This window comes from Xenopus tropicalis, chromosome 8 (genome assembly GCF_000004195.4).
Source record: "Xenopus tropicalis strain Nigerian chromosome 8, UCB_Xtro_10.0, whole genome shotgun sequence".
NCBI lineage: Eukaryota > Metazoa > Chordata > Amphibia > Anura > Pipidae > Xenopus > Xenopus tropicalis.
In genome coordinates, this window is record NC_030684.2 from 15,425,018 (window position 1) to 15,439,253 (window position 14,236).

Here is a 14,236-nt window from a genome sequence, read left to right on the forward strand (position 1 = left end):
CTCCCCTCCCCGGCAGTAGCCTATGAGTTACATTGTATGAGGGTATGTAATCATAGCAGCCAATCATATTTTTTTTATTTTATAATTTATACAAGATAGAAAACCACTAAGTAACAGATGCTGACTGGTTGGTATGGGCAACTGCATTTGGGCAAGTTAGCCTCAGTTACACTATGTTAGTAGATAAGGTTCCCTGTTAGGTAAATATGAATATTATCCTTTACAGATATTATTCATGAACCCTGTAGCTCAAATAAAAACACATTGGGACCCCTGCAAACATTTAGGCCCCCGTACCTCGCAGGTGTTGATTCGAGGGTCCTCCTGCTCTTCCAAGGGTTCCTGGTTAAGAAAGAAAACCTCAGATCAGCAGAGAAGATGATAAAAATGCATCTTTTTCATTCATGTGTTATTTTCTGCTTACCTGTGAGTGGCAGGGGCTGGTGTCAGGGCTCTCCTGCCCAATCACTTCTTCATCCTGTTTAAGACAGAAATAAAGATTGTAAAAATATTTCTCAAGGCTGAAAGTCAAGCAAAGTGTGGGAAAGTGTTATTTGATATAAATATATGAGAAATAGAAGGTGTATGTTGCTGTGTAACACAGGGCATAATAAGGAGGTGGGACAGACTCACCAACGCTGGTTGTCGGTACCTAACAAATTGCCCCCCCAAAGTGAATCTAAAATGTCTTTCTCTGTTGTGACCCTATTATTTTTTCTTACCTGACAGATCTTCATGTCCAGGATTTCTGGAGTCTCCTGATTAAAAAAAGGTAAGAGAAAGATGTTGCACAGTGTTATTTCTGTTTTAAAGAAGCTAATATACAGTCTTACATAAAATATAGGGTGATTTTTATTTGCCCCTACTCTCCCCTCCCCGGCAGTAGCCTATGAGTTACAATGTATGAGGGTATGTAATCATAGCAGCCAATCATGTTTTTTTCATTTTCTAATTTATACAAGATAGAAGACCGCTAAGTAACAGATGCTGACTGGTTGGTATGGGCAACTGCATTTGGGCAAGTTAGCCTCAGTTACACTATGTTAGTAGATAAGGTTCCCTGTTAGGTAAATATGAATATTATCCTTTACAGATATTATTCATGAACCCTGTAGCTCAAATAAAAACACATTGGGACCCCTGCAAACATTTAGGCCCCCGTACCTCGCAGGTGTTGATTGGAGGGTCCTCCTGCTCTTCCAAGGGTTCCTGGTTAAGAAAGAAAACCTCAGATCAGCAGAGAAGATGATAAAAATGCATCTTTTTCATTCATGTGTTATTTTCTGCTTACCTGTGAGTGGCAGGGGCCGGTGTCGGGGCTCTCCTGCCCAGTCACTTCTTCATCCTGTTTAAGACAGAAATAAAGATTGTAAAAATATTTCTCAAGGCTGAAAGTAAAGCAAAGTTTGGGAAAGTGTTATTTGATATAAATATATGAGAAATAGAAGGTGTATGTTGCTGTGTAACACAGGGCATAATAAGGAGGTGGGACAGACTCACCAACGCTGAAGTCGTCGGTACCTAACAAATTGCCTCCCCCAAAGTGAATCTAAAATGTCTTTCTCTGTTGTGACCCTATTATTTTTCCTTACCTGACAGATCTTCATGTCCAGGATTTCTGGAGTCTCCTGATTAAAGAAAAGGTAAGAGAAAAATGTGCTCGTTGTAATAAAGAAGCTAATATACAGTCTTGTATAAAATATAGGGTGATTTTCATTTGCCCCAACTCTCCTCCCCTCTCTTACGCTTACCCGGCAGTTCTCTATCGCCGGCTTCAAGTCTGGCTCTGTATTCTCCTCCTAAGAGAAATAAAGTTACCTGATCAGTTTACTATAACTCTGTAGTTTGGTATCTAAAAAAGACCCGGTACAATACAAATTCACTAAACTACCAAAAACCAAACCATTTCATGTATATTTTTTACTACTTACTTGGCAGGTGTTTTTGCCAGGGATTTCTGGTTGTTCCTGGTAAAGAGATAAAAGTCAAGTTATCAAATTAACTGAGCTTTTTAGAAAGAAGTTAAAATCAGTTATATGTAATATACAGGGACAGGTGTTTTATTATTGAATTATTTATTACTCATGTGGCAAACGGCGTTGCCAGGTCCAAATGATGGTACCAGCTTAAACCTGGCGCACTTTTTGCCAGTCAAAAAAAGTCATATAAAGTTTTATACGTTTATGGTTTTTAAAAAGAAAATCTCGAATTTTCAGAGAAAGTACTCTAAATTATCTTAAAGTTTTCAAGACAAAATAAAAACAAAACGTAAAGAATTGCAAGCTTTTCTCAGGAAACCTTAGTACAGGTATTCGACCCCTTATCCGGAAACCCATTATCCAGACATTTCCGAATTACGGAAAGGCCATCTCCCATAGACACCATTTTAATTGAATAATTCACATTTTTAAAAATCATTTCCTTTTTCTCTGTAATAATAAAACAGTACCTGTACTTGATCCCAACTAAGATATAATTACCCCTTATTGGGGGCAGAACAGCCCTATTGGGTTTATTTAATGGTTAAATGATTCCCTTTTCTCTGTAATAATAAAACAGTACCTGTACTTGATCCCAGCTAAGATATAATTACCCCTTATTGGGGGCAGAACAGCCCTATTGGGTTTATTTAATGGTTAAATAATTCCCTTTTCTCTGTAATAATAAAACAGTACCTGTACTTGATCCCAACTAAGATATAATTACCCTTTATTGGGGGCAAAACAATTCTATTGGGTTTAATTACTGTTTAAATAATGTTTTAGCCGACTTTAGGTATGAGATCCGAATTACGGAAAGACCTCTTATCCGGAAAACCCTAGGTCCTGAGCATTCTGGATAATGGGTCCCTAACCTGTAAATGGGTCCCTGTGTACATAGTGCAGCCTCATCAAGGTTATTGTGCATAGAAATCTATAGGCAAGGAAATAACACGGCTTTGATAACACAAGTAGGTAGGAAAATGGTGTTTAGGAAATGATGTTGCCCAGTTCTTACCATGGCAGATTCTGGCGTTGGATCATCTGCCCGCTTTCGTTTCCTCTGTAATGAAGAAAAAAAGTTTTATCAGAGAAAATAAAAGCACAAATAGGAAAACTATAATGCAATAAATGGAGGAGTGAGTATTCAGTGACACATGAAGTTTCCCACAGAATGAAATATGTCCTGTTACAGCAGAAAGAGATGAAGCCCTTACCTTGCCGAAGCAAGAGAAACAGCACTTCAGCCGCTTGAACATGTTGTTTCTATGAAGACAAAATGAAAAACATCACTTTAGCATTTCCCAATACAGGTATGATTTCCTTTTTATCTGTACAGGTATCGGACCCCATATCCGGAAACCCATTATCCATAAATCCCTTCTCCCATAGACTCTATTTTAGTCAAATAATTCAGAATTTTAAAACTGATTTCCCTTTTCTCTGTAATAATAAAACAGTACCTGTACTTGATCCCAACTAAGATATAATTACCCCTTATTGGGGCAGAACAGCCCTATTGGGTTTATTTAATGGTTAAATTATTCCCTTTTCTCTGTAATAATAAAACAGTACCTTTACTTGGTCCCAACTAAGATATAATTACCCCTTATTGGGGCAGAACAGCCCTATTGGGTTTATTCAATTTTTAAATGATTTTTAGCAGACTTATGGTATGGAGATCCAAATTACAGAAGGATCCCTTATCCGGACTACCCCATGTCCTGAGCATTCTGGATAACAGGTCCTATACCTGTACTGTGTTCTATGTACAGTTAATTTTTGATGCGGGGGAGACTTGCTGTAGGAGAAATCATAAACTGGATTTGCTACATTACCTCTCATATGATGCTCCAGAGAAAAAACAGATGGAACGGGGGGGGGGCGGCCGGCCGGCCCAGGGCCGGGGAACCCTAAGGGGCCCCCTCAATAGGTTCTGGCTCTCCTCTAGGCTCGTTCACTAAGGGTGGAAAATGTGAATTGAGGAGAAGCCAGAAAAAAAAAACTATCCAAAAAAACTGGATAAGCACCGTCGCAGAGTCGCTCACTGCAGCAATCTGTATAGAGACGGGAATAAAAAGGGCAAGTCAGCTTCACGGATAATGCATTTACCCTTTTAAGGTGCAACATTGGGTCAGGGGCCCCATTCAAAGTGTTCCCCCCAAATCTCACGCTTACTGACACTCAGTATTCTGTAATAGGGAAACGTATTGGTATTTATTGCCTTACATTCAGTTACACATTAAGGCTGGTACATAAGGGCAGGGCAGATACCCGGGGGCAGAGGGGCAAAACTCTTAGCAGCCTGTCAGTACTGCCCAACCCTGGGTCTGTGTCTCCCAACCAGCGCTGGGAGTAAAGGCGCCTGCAAAGCCCATTTTAGGGGACAATTCTCCAAATTCACTAAAATCGTTGACAGGAGCAACATCCCCTAGTCTGGGGGGGGGAGTCACCCAACTATTGCCCCTCTTTTTAGCTAAAATAAGGGTTTTTAGGCAAAAAATCTATCAGAGGAGATGCACGCTTACCTCTCACTGCAATGGCAACCAACGGACTGTACCAACTGTCACTTTCCTAGAGTGAAGGCAGCTCCCATCACATTGACATCACATTGACATCACATTGACATCACAATTTCTTTGCTCCACTGTGTAAATAGTGGAGCAAAGGTGATGCACGCTTACCTCTCACTACCATGGCAACCATGGACTGTACCAACTGTCACTTTCATTACAGTAATGATGCATCTTTGTTATTTGATTATGACAAGAAGCTTGAAATTTGATACTTGAACCTTTCCTAGTGGGAAGGCAGCTCTCATCCCAGTGACATCACATGACAGGCGCTGCTGTTAAAGGGGAATAGTACCCTTTTGACGAGTGAGCTTTTTATGGGCTTTGTTTGCCCTTAGATGGGCAGTACATACATAGCTTATTGTGTACCCAGAGCATTGCCTTGTACGTGTGGCCCCTGCCATGTACCCTATTGCCCCCCACAGCCTAGCCTAACTGACTTGCAGGTGTATTGGGTGCATGTGCATGTCTCTTTACATGTGACTGTGGCTCACGAGTAAGAAAGGTTGGGGCTCCTTTCTGATAGTTGTACACCGCTGCTATTTCCTGAACATGTGCGATTCTTTCAGAGATAAATGAATGATCCTTTCCAGTTTTACTCCGCTTCTCCTGTGTGTATTCCCTGATCCCCTCCCTGGTCTCAGTGGGCAGTAGTATTAGGACTGGATCACTGAGGACCTGGAATTAGAGAAATATATATTTTCTGGATGGTTTTATGGCAGCGATGGATTGGACAATGTTTAATGAGTTTTAATTTGTTTTCATTTAAAATCAAATAAAGACTATGGAAGCACCTTCCCAGTATACTAGGGGCACATTATAATGAAATCTGGCCCTGGCTATACAAATCTGCCTTTGGTTTACATACTAACAAATGTACATGTATCTGGCTGTACCAGGCAGAACACCTGCACCTCTGACCTTGTGTCTTATATAAGGTATGGGGTGCGGATCTGCATTTTACATTAGTGTAATATAGCCAATGGCACCCCAGCACATACATTTTAGAGGGTGCAGTGGGAGTCAAATTGCTAGTTTGGAGCACCCAATGTTTTCACCTTATCCCATGGCAGAAGTGCCCCTGTATAAGGAACAGAACCAGTGGCTAAATCAGGGGTGGGCAAACTGCGGCCCGCGGGCCACATCCGTCCCGTTGGTCTTTTTAATCTGGCCCGTTGGTCTTTTTAATCTTGCCTGCCGACTCTCGCGCGAGACTTGGACTAACGCTGGCCCAGCCCGTCTGTCAACCCCCCCGGCCCATCTTTTGGCAAGATATACATCCATGATGGGAAAGGTGCAAATCACTTGGTGCAAAAAAATTAAATAAAAACAAATTCAACAGTAAAGTTATTGCCACCATTCAAACATTAGCTTTAATGATTAGATAAAAAGGAAGATGAAGGAACCTGATTGGTTGCTCATTTTTTTAGTGATTCGGATCCTGTTAGGCTGACCCAGAAATCAAAAATATCAATTCCTGAGACCAGTCATTGCCAGAGTAGCCATTTACAGACTGTATGTAGAGGGAAAGTCTGGTAAATCTTACATCAATAATGATAATAAACAATTATAATACATATATTGCGTGAAGGTAAAGTCATTATGACACAATGCGTTTTTGAATCTAACGCAACCTGAGAGAATTGTAGTTTAAACACATGTGGGTAGCGCCGTCAAGCTGTAATAGAAAAAACTACAATTCCCAGAAGACACCTGGCGGGAGGGCCGGCTGACTCAAGTATTGCCCTAGCTGATTGGATGCTTCAATGGTTCTGTATTGACCTGGGTGCGTGATTGGTTAAGCTTGCGGAGGCGGGTTGTTTGGATGGTGCAGTTGAGAGGAAGGCATCTGGCGGTAGGGGACCCGCGTAGTACCTTGTAACAGAGCTCGTAAGGTGGGGTACAGGTACGTACAGTGTGACATCTGGGGGGCAGGGGTTATATACATTTATGCACAGCTATAGCGCCATTGGATAGGTCTGTATGCTAAATAATATGCCATACCCCGCACTTGACCCCCTAACCAATCGTAGCTCTTATTTGGCACCCCCAGAGCTTTTATTGTGCTTTTTTTGTTCCCCACTTTATGTGGCTCATGGATTTAAAGGTTGGGGACCCCTGATATAGAGAGTAATATTCTGAAACAATTTTCAATTGGTCTTCAATTTTTATTAATTATTTAAGTTTCTGTTCAGCAGCTTTCCAGCTTGGAGTTTCAGAAGTTACTTGGTTGCTAGGATCCAAATTACCTTAGCAACCAGGGTGTGGTTTGAATGAAAGACTGATATATGAATAGGAGAGGGGCTGAATGGAAAGATACGTAATATAAAGTATAAATAACAAATAAACTGTAGCCTCACAGAGCAATAGTAGCAGCTGTTGAGAGGCCATTACAAATTATCAAGCAGAAAATGAGGCTGGCCTGTCCTATAAACTGATGCTACAGGTCTGATTATTACATTCTGTTTCTAATTGCACTGGTTTCAGAACTGCAATGTTATGTGAATCCGAATGAATTACTAATCAGCTTTATACTGTTGCATTTATATTCTATATATACAGTATATTGTCCGTTGGTCCCTAAGCTCCGTAACTGAGAGCGGCACAGAGCAAGTGCAGGGAATCGGCAGAAAAGAAAATGGGGGGCAGCTGGGGGCATCTTTGAAGGCACAGATCATACCTGCTAAAGGGCTGTGGTTGCCTTGGGCCGGTACAGAAGCCCAAAACATAACCCTAAAACATTGCTAGCCTATTGCTTTAGTTAAGCTTTAGTTCTCCTTGAGCATCCCATAAGCCATGATAGGTCCCTTATATGTATCCATGGCAAATTAAAAATCCTATATAGACACCCCCTGAAGCTGCTGCCCTCAGCACTGGCCCCCGGGGGGTTATACAGAAAATACCCTTTGTATTCACTGATTTCCCAGCAAGAGAGTTAGGCTACCCACCTATTGTCCAGCTTTAACCCTATAGCTGCCCATACCAGTCTACAGTATGTTTGGTTAGGGAATGTTAGGCCAATTTTGACCATGCTGGCCAACCATCTGTACGTTTATAGCAATTCACTTACCACCTTTATCTTGTTCCTATCAATGAATCTCTGTGTGTCTTCACTTTTTTCTGTAGCTGTGAATTGAAAAAGGCTGGAAAATATGGACTTTTCACCCCACCGTGGCATGCATGAAGGAAGGTAAGTCAAAATCCAATTTATTTCAGAAGAAACAAATATATATATATAACACTGTAAGGTCCGCACTCCCATAAACAGTCCACATTCACAATTCACAAACGGGTGCTGCACTTAGTTTTATCCAATATCCATTCCCAATGATTTTGCGCACTCATAATCATTGGGAATGTAATATATATATATATATGTCATGGGTAACATATTTTTGACAGAGAAATTAGTACCCTGGATCGTTTGTACGGGTATAGGATCAATTATCCAGAAATTTGTTATCCAGAAAGCTCCGAATTATAGGAAGGCCGTCTCGCATAGACCCCTTTATAAATAAATAAATAACATTTTCCAAAAACACTCTGTAGTAATAAAACAGTAACTTGTAATTGGTTCTTACTAAGATATAATAAATCCTATATAAACAATCCTTTTAGGTTTATGTAATGTTTAAATTATTTTTTAATAGATTTGTAGTATAGAGAACCAAGTTACAGAAAGACCCCTAATCTGGAAAACCCCAGGTCCCGAGCATTCTGGGTAACAGATTCCATCCCTTTAATAGGCTGCTCTCAATGCAAAATTGTGATCCTAAAGTTGGAGCTGCTTGTATGATTTTATCTATATGGTTTTGTTATTTACAGGTCTCCTTCCCTTCAAGATACCACCATGAGCTCCAGCCACACCCAGAAGAACCGAGGGGACTCCACTCCGCTGCCTCCAATCAACGAGCGCCTGGCTTTCCTGCGGCCGTCCAGAGAGCTGTTAGAGTATTACCGCAAGAAGATCGCTGAGTTTGATGAGGAACACGAGGATCTGGTAAAGCAACTGGAGCAATACAAAGCTACCTTTGAGGAGCAGGTCAGTATGCGCCCTTGCTAAGAGCAATACTGCTGATAACTATTATTATCCTTTATATAGCGCTGGTGTATTCGACTACACTGTACAGAGATCACTAAGTACATTGTTTCATCAGTCCCGGTGGAGCTTACAATTCACATTCACTGTGGTCACTTTTACCAGGAGTTTACAGAACCCTGTATGGTTTTGCAGTGTGGGAGGAACCTGGGGTTCCTAGAGGATACCCACGCAAGCATATAGTGCCCTGGCTGGAATTGAACCTAGGAGCTCAGTTCTGCAAGGCAGCATTGTATGTTTGCCTGCAAATGGTTTGTGTGGTTCTCCAGTTTCTCTTTGCCATATGCCACGCATCACCCTAGCTCCGCTAACTGCTCTTCCTGAATCCCCTTGATAGACTTTGTCTATATAGTGTGTATGTGTGTATGTATATATATATATATATATATATATATATATATATACATATACATATACATATACACATACACACACACACACACACACACACACACACATACACATACATGACTTTTTTCAATAACACTTATTGCACTAAGCCCCTGTGTGTGTGATACTCCTTCTATACATTTTTACATTTAACCTGCACCCAGGGCATTTGAACTGGTGTAGGGTTTGCTCCTCTCTACTATGTATATATAGAATACAGAGTATAAAGGTGGCCATACACGGGCCGACTATAGCTGCCGATATCGGTCCCTTGGACCGATTCGGCAGCTAATCGGCCCGTGTATGGGGAGAGCAGAGCGGCCTGGCCGACCGATATCTGGCCTGAAATTGGCCAGATCTCGATCGGCCAGGTTAGAAAATCTGGTCGGATCGGGGACCGCATCGGCTCGTTGATGCGGTCCCCGATCCGACAGCCCCATTGCCGCCCACATAATCCGATCGTCTGGCCCCAGGGCCAAACGATCGTATTATTATTTTTTTTACCTAAATGGTCCCCGATATCGCCCACCCGTAGGTGGGGATATCGGGGGAAGATCCGCTCGCTTGGCGACATCGCCAAGCGAGCGGATCTGCTCGTGTATGGCCACCTTTAGTCCACTGGCTGAATTGCCTCTGCTAAAGCACACGTAGAGACAATTATCAAAAAAAAAAAATCTGCATTGTCTATTTTAGTAGCCGTGACTAGTAGCTGCTACTAGTAGCTCAGTGTGTCTTCCCCCTTATTACTGGTCAAGCCAGCGGACTAATACTCTGTATACAATACATACATACATACGTAATAAATATATATGTATACATATATAGTTTTGCCTCGATTAATCTCCGTTGTCGTAGGCGACTAATCTCCCCGCTATGCTATCCCACTGGCTAGAATGTAAAGAGCCGGTGGGATGGCATACGCAGCGCCGCAATTTGCTGAAGTCTCCTAAAGTTTCCTCTCAAGGCAACATTGGCGACTTTGACATATCGCTGCACCCCGTATGCCATTCTAGCCAGTGGGATGGCATTGCGGGGAGATTAGTCGCCTGTGACAACGAAGATTAAAAATCTCCCCGTGTGTCACTGCCTTAAAAGTCAGTGGAAGGCAACGGACAGTTTTGGGTGGAAGAAGAAATAAGTGTTATTGAAAAAAGTCATGTAGGTTTGTATATATATATATATATATATATATATATATATATATACACAAGTAATGAGCCGCACTCACAGGTCTTAGTGTGCAAATAAAGAGAAAATTTATTGTAGCAAAAAACTAACGTTTCGGCTGCTACCACAGCCTTTGTCAAAGTGCCAAACACAAAATCAAAACCCCTTGATAAACCAAATGTGGCGCCAAAAAAGCCCAGTGACGTCATAGCCCAAAAAATGTTACCACCCCCTAACATGTAAGAATCACAGCGTGAGACTAAGAAAAGTAATTACAAAAACTATATAAAAAACTATAAAAAACGGGCCCACAGTGAGATAGAAGCAGGTGCAATGATAGAGGAAACACATAAGAGAGGAAACAAAATAAAGCAAAGTTAAAAATAAGCGTTAAAAGACACTCACAGTTGCGCAGAACTATAACTCCCTGATTAGTGTTAGCAGGAAAATACTACGTATCATATTGTATAGTAACAGTAATACTAAGGCAGGGTATTACCCATCTAGGTCGGAATGCAAAAGGATAGAACACCCTCACGGAGAGCAGTAAAATGCCGGTGAGGAATTTTCGCGCATCAGCGCTACAGGTAGAAAAAAGTTGCTGGGCACTGGGTACAATACAGAGTAGTGAAGTTCAGGCAAACATCAAGAGGACCCGTACGAGGGCTTAATGGGCCCACGGTACTGTCCGCTAGTTTGTTGAGTCTGTATAGTAGGCACCTACTGAGCCCGTGGTAAATGGCCGCGGGACCCCGATCGGTGCCACTCATACGTCAGTTACTAATAAGGCAGGGGACCGTTATCGTACCTATGGTTTCAGGCCGCAGGATACGAAACAAAGTCTCTCATTGGTAATTTGAATGTGCTGCCCAGGAGCATAAGTGGGAGAGCATGACACCAGCCATATCCGTGGTTAATAGCCACAGAACCCGGCTCGATGTGCATCGCTGGAAAAAGGAAGGAAGTAGAGAACATATTTAGTGCAGAAGTACGTTGTAGGCAATAAGAGGAAAATTAGTCCACATAATCTGTGGGAGGCTCATACTGCACATACTTAATGAGGGGCTCATATTTCTAGCCCAAATCCGACCGTTGCATCCTGAATACATTGTAGCAAGGTGCATAGGGAGGTTGACTACTGCGTTGCGAGTGTCAGCAAGGTTGGAAACAAAGAACAGAGAAATACAGAAAGACATACTAGCGTACGGGCCAAATGTTGCAACAAGTAATCATTTCAGCACAGTGTCAATAGATATGTAGGACATTGTTAACCACTGTAGCAAATCTACATTGAAACAGACGCCCACATACAGATCTATACAGAGGGGTGACTTGGAACACAGCAGAGCACATTGTACAGAAAAGTAGTAATGCAAGGAATTAGTAGACCATTCCCCAAAATGCACAACAACCAATGCAATAATTAAACAGACATGATGGAAAACCAGGACTTATGGTACAAGAGTCTCTATGTATAACTCACTCAGAGATAAAATGCAGAGTAAGAGACTAGTTCATTAAGGCCATGTGGACTGATGGTATTCAGTCTGTGTATCCACCGAAGTTCTCTTTGTAGTAACAGTCTGTCTCGATTGCCCCCACGAATTGGTGGGGGGATATGGTCAATGACCATACACCTTAGGCTCGTCAGGGTATGTTTTTGAAGTAAAAAATGTGCAGCCACTGGGGTGCATGCTTCCCCTGAGGTCAATGCAGTGCGTATGGCTGATCGATGGTTGGCCATCCTGTCCCTAAATGAGGTCACAGTCTTGCCCACGTAAACCAAACCACATGGGCATTTAATAATGTAGATGATAAATTTTGAGGTGCAGGTCAACCGATGTGTGATCTGTATAGCCTTGCCAGTATGTGGGTGATGGAAAGAAGGTCCAGTGATGAGGGAATTGCATGTGGTGCAGTTAGGGCATCTATAGCAGCCCAATCTCGTAGTAGGGAGCCAAGTGTCCGGTTTGGAGGATTGGTAGCAGTGGACTGGATCGGTCTTCACCAGCAAGTCTCTAAGATTTCTCCCCCGTTTATAAGCCACTCGTGGAGGGTATCGAAAAATGGGTGGTAAAGTCCTATCTTTTTCGAGTACAGTCCAGTGGTAGAAAACCGCATCTATCAAAGGTCTTTTATCGGGAGTATAGGTAGTTACAAATGTAAGTCTATCCTCTGATGTTGTGAGCCTAAGGGGGGGGGTAAAGTCCCTGTGAGCAGAAACAGAATATCATGGTTTCCTTTCAGTCTGTGGAATCAGGTATGGCAGTTTAGATGTTTTAATGCACCTTTTTCACATAAGCCCAACTGAATGAACATTAAACATGTAGGATATTTTCCCTTTAAATGAGCCCTCCAGTGTCACAGGCAGTTTGTCACTTTAATGGATTGGGTTACCTGTAAGGAGATAATTCCCGAGTTCTTTGCCATGCATTGGCATTTAGCTCAGTTCATATGTTCTATAGAGCTGTGACTGGGGCACTACTGGCCATACCTTGAAGCTTTTGTTTGGGATTTACTTCTCAGTGGGAGCTGCAGTTGCTTTTAGAACAGAGGTTTTTTTGTTCAGACCACCCTCTTCTCTCTACTCACAGCTTATTGGCCCGTGTAGGGACAGGAACGAGGGGCCTGCCCGACCGATATCTGGCCTGAAATTGGCCAGATATTGATCGGGCAGGTTAAAAGATTTAGTTGGATTGGGGACTGCATCGGCAAGTTGATGCGGTCCCTGAACCAACTGCGCCCATTGCTCCTGTTATAATTCGATCGTTTGGCCCTGGGGGGGAACTGGCAATACTGTGTGTAGTAAGGCAAGATGGTATGAGGGGTAGGAGCAGTAACTGCAATACTGTGTGTAGTAAGGCAAGATGGTATGAGGGGTAGGAGCAGTAACTGCAATACTGTGTGTAGTAAGGCAAGATGGTATGAGGGGTAGGAGCAGTAACTGGCAATACTGTGTGTAGTAAGGCAAGATGGTATGAGGGGTAGGAGCAGTAACTGAAATACTGTGTGTAGTAAGGCACGTTGGTGTGAGGGGTAGGAACAGTTACTGGCAATACTATGTGTAGTAAGGCAAGATGGTATGAGGGGTAGGAGCAGTAACTGGCAATACTGTGTGTAGTAAGGCAAGATGGTATGAGGGGTAGGAGCAGTAACTGGCAATACTGTGTGTAGTAAGGCAAGATGGTATGAGGGGTAGGAGCAGTAACTGGCAATACTGTGTGTAGTAAGGCAAGATGGTATGAGGGGTAGGAGCAGTAACTGGCAATACTGTGTGTAGTAAGGCAAGATGGTATGAGGGGTAGGAACAGTAACTGGCAATACTGTGTGTAGTAAGGCAAGATGGTATGAGGGGTAGGAGCAGTAACTGGCAATACTGTGTGTAGTAAGGCACGATGGTATGAGGGGTAGGAGCAGTAACTGGCAATACTGTGGGTAGTAAGGCAAGATGGTATGAGGGGTAGGAGCAGTAACTGGCAATACTGTGTGTAGTAAGGCAAGATGGTATGAGGGGTAGGAGCAGTAACTGGCAATACTGTGTGTAGTAAGGCACGATGGTATGAGGGGTAGGAGCAGTAACTGGCAATACTGTGTGTAGTAAGGCACGATGGTATGAGGGGTAGGAGCAGTAACTGGCAATACTGTGTGTAGTAAGGCAAGATGGTATGAGGGGTAGGAGCAGTAACTGGCAATACTGTGTGTAGTAAGGCACGATGGTATGAGGGGTAGGAGCAGTAACTGGCAATACTGTGTGTAGTAAGGCAAGATGGTATGAGGGGTAGGAGCAGTAACTGGCAATACTGTGTGTAGTAAGGCAAGATGGTATGAGGGGTAGGAGCAGTAACTGGCAATACTGTGTGTAGTAAGGCACGATGGTATGAGGGGTAGGAGCAGTAACTGGCAATACTGTGTGTAGTAAGGCACGATGGTATGAGGGGTAGGAGCAGTAACTGGCAATACTGTGTGTAGTAAGGCACGATGGTATGAGGGGTAGGAGCAGTAACTGGCAATACTGTGTGTAGTAAGGC

At 42.7% G+C, this 14,236-nt stretch overlaps 2 protein-coding genes and 1 long non-coding RNA gene across 5 annotated transcripts in view; 1 reads left to right on the plus strand and 2 right to left on the minus strand.

The window, feature by feature from the left end:
- Positions 1–14,236, minus strand: part of LOC116406975 (serine/threonine-protein kinase mig-15-like) — a 93,634-nt gene that overhangs the window by 4,635 nt on the left and 74,763 nt on the right. The gene's annotated exons all lie outside the window — the stretch shown is intronic.
- LOC116407032 lies at positions 1,638–3,052 on the minus strand. The gene is made up of 3 exons (XR_004220006.1): positions 2,998–3,052; positions 1,932–1,967; positions 1,638–1,799 (listed from the first exon to the last, which is right to left on the minus strand). It is a non-coding gene; the product is annotated as an uncharacterized LOC116407032 (long non-coding RNA).
- The window catches only part of LOC116406979 (coiled-coil domain-containing protein 77-like), an 83,088-nt gene continuing 72,102 nt past the window's right edge, over positions 3,251–14,236 (plus strand). For all 3 annotated transcript variants that reach the window (XM_031892271.1, XM_031892272.1, XM_031892270.1), the window contains exons 1-3: positions 3,251–3,292; positions 7,679–7,742; positions 8,378–8,594. In XM_031892271.1, the coding sequence (XP_031748131.1) occupies positions 7,705–7,742; positions 8,378–8,594 (255 nt within the window). In that variant the 5' untranslated portion in view covers positions 3,251–3,292; positions 7,679–7,704. The remainder of the gene's footprint in view (positions 3,293–7,678; positions 7,743–8,377; positions 8,595–14,236) is intronic.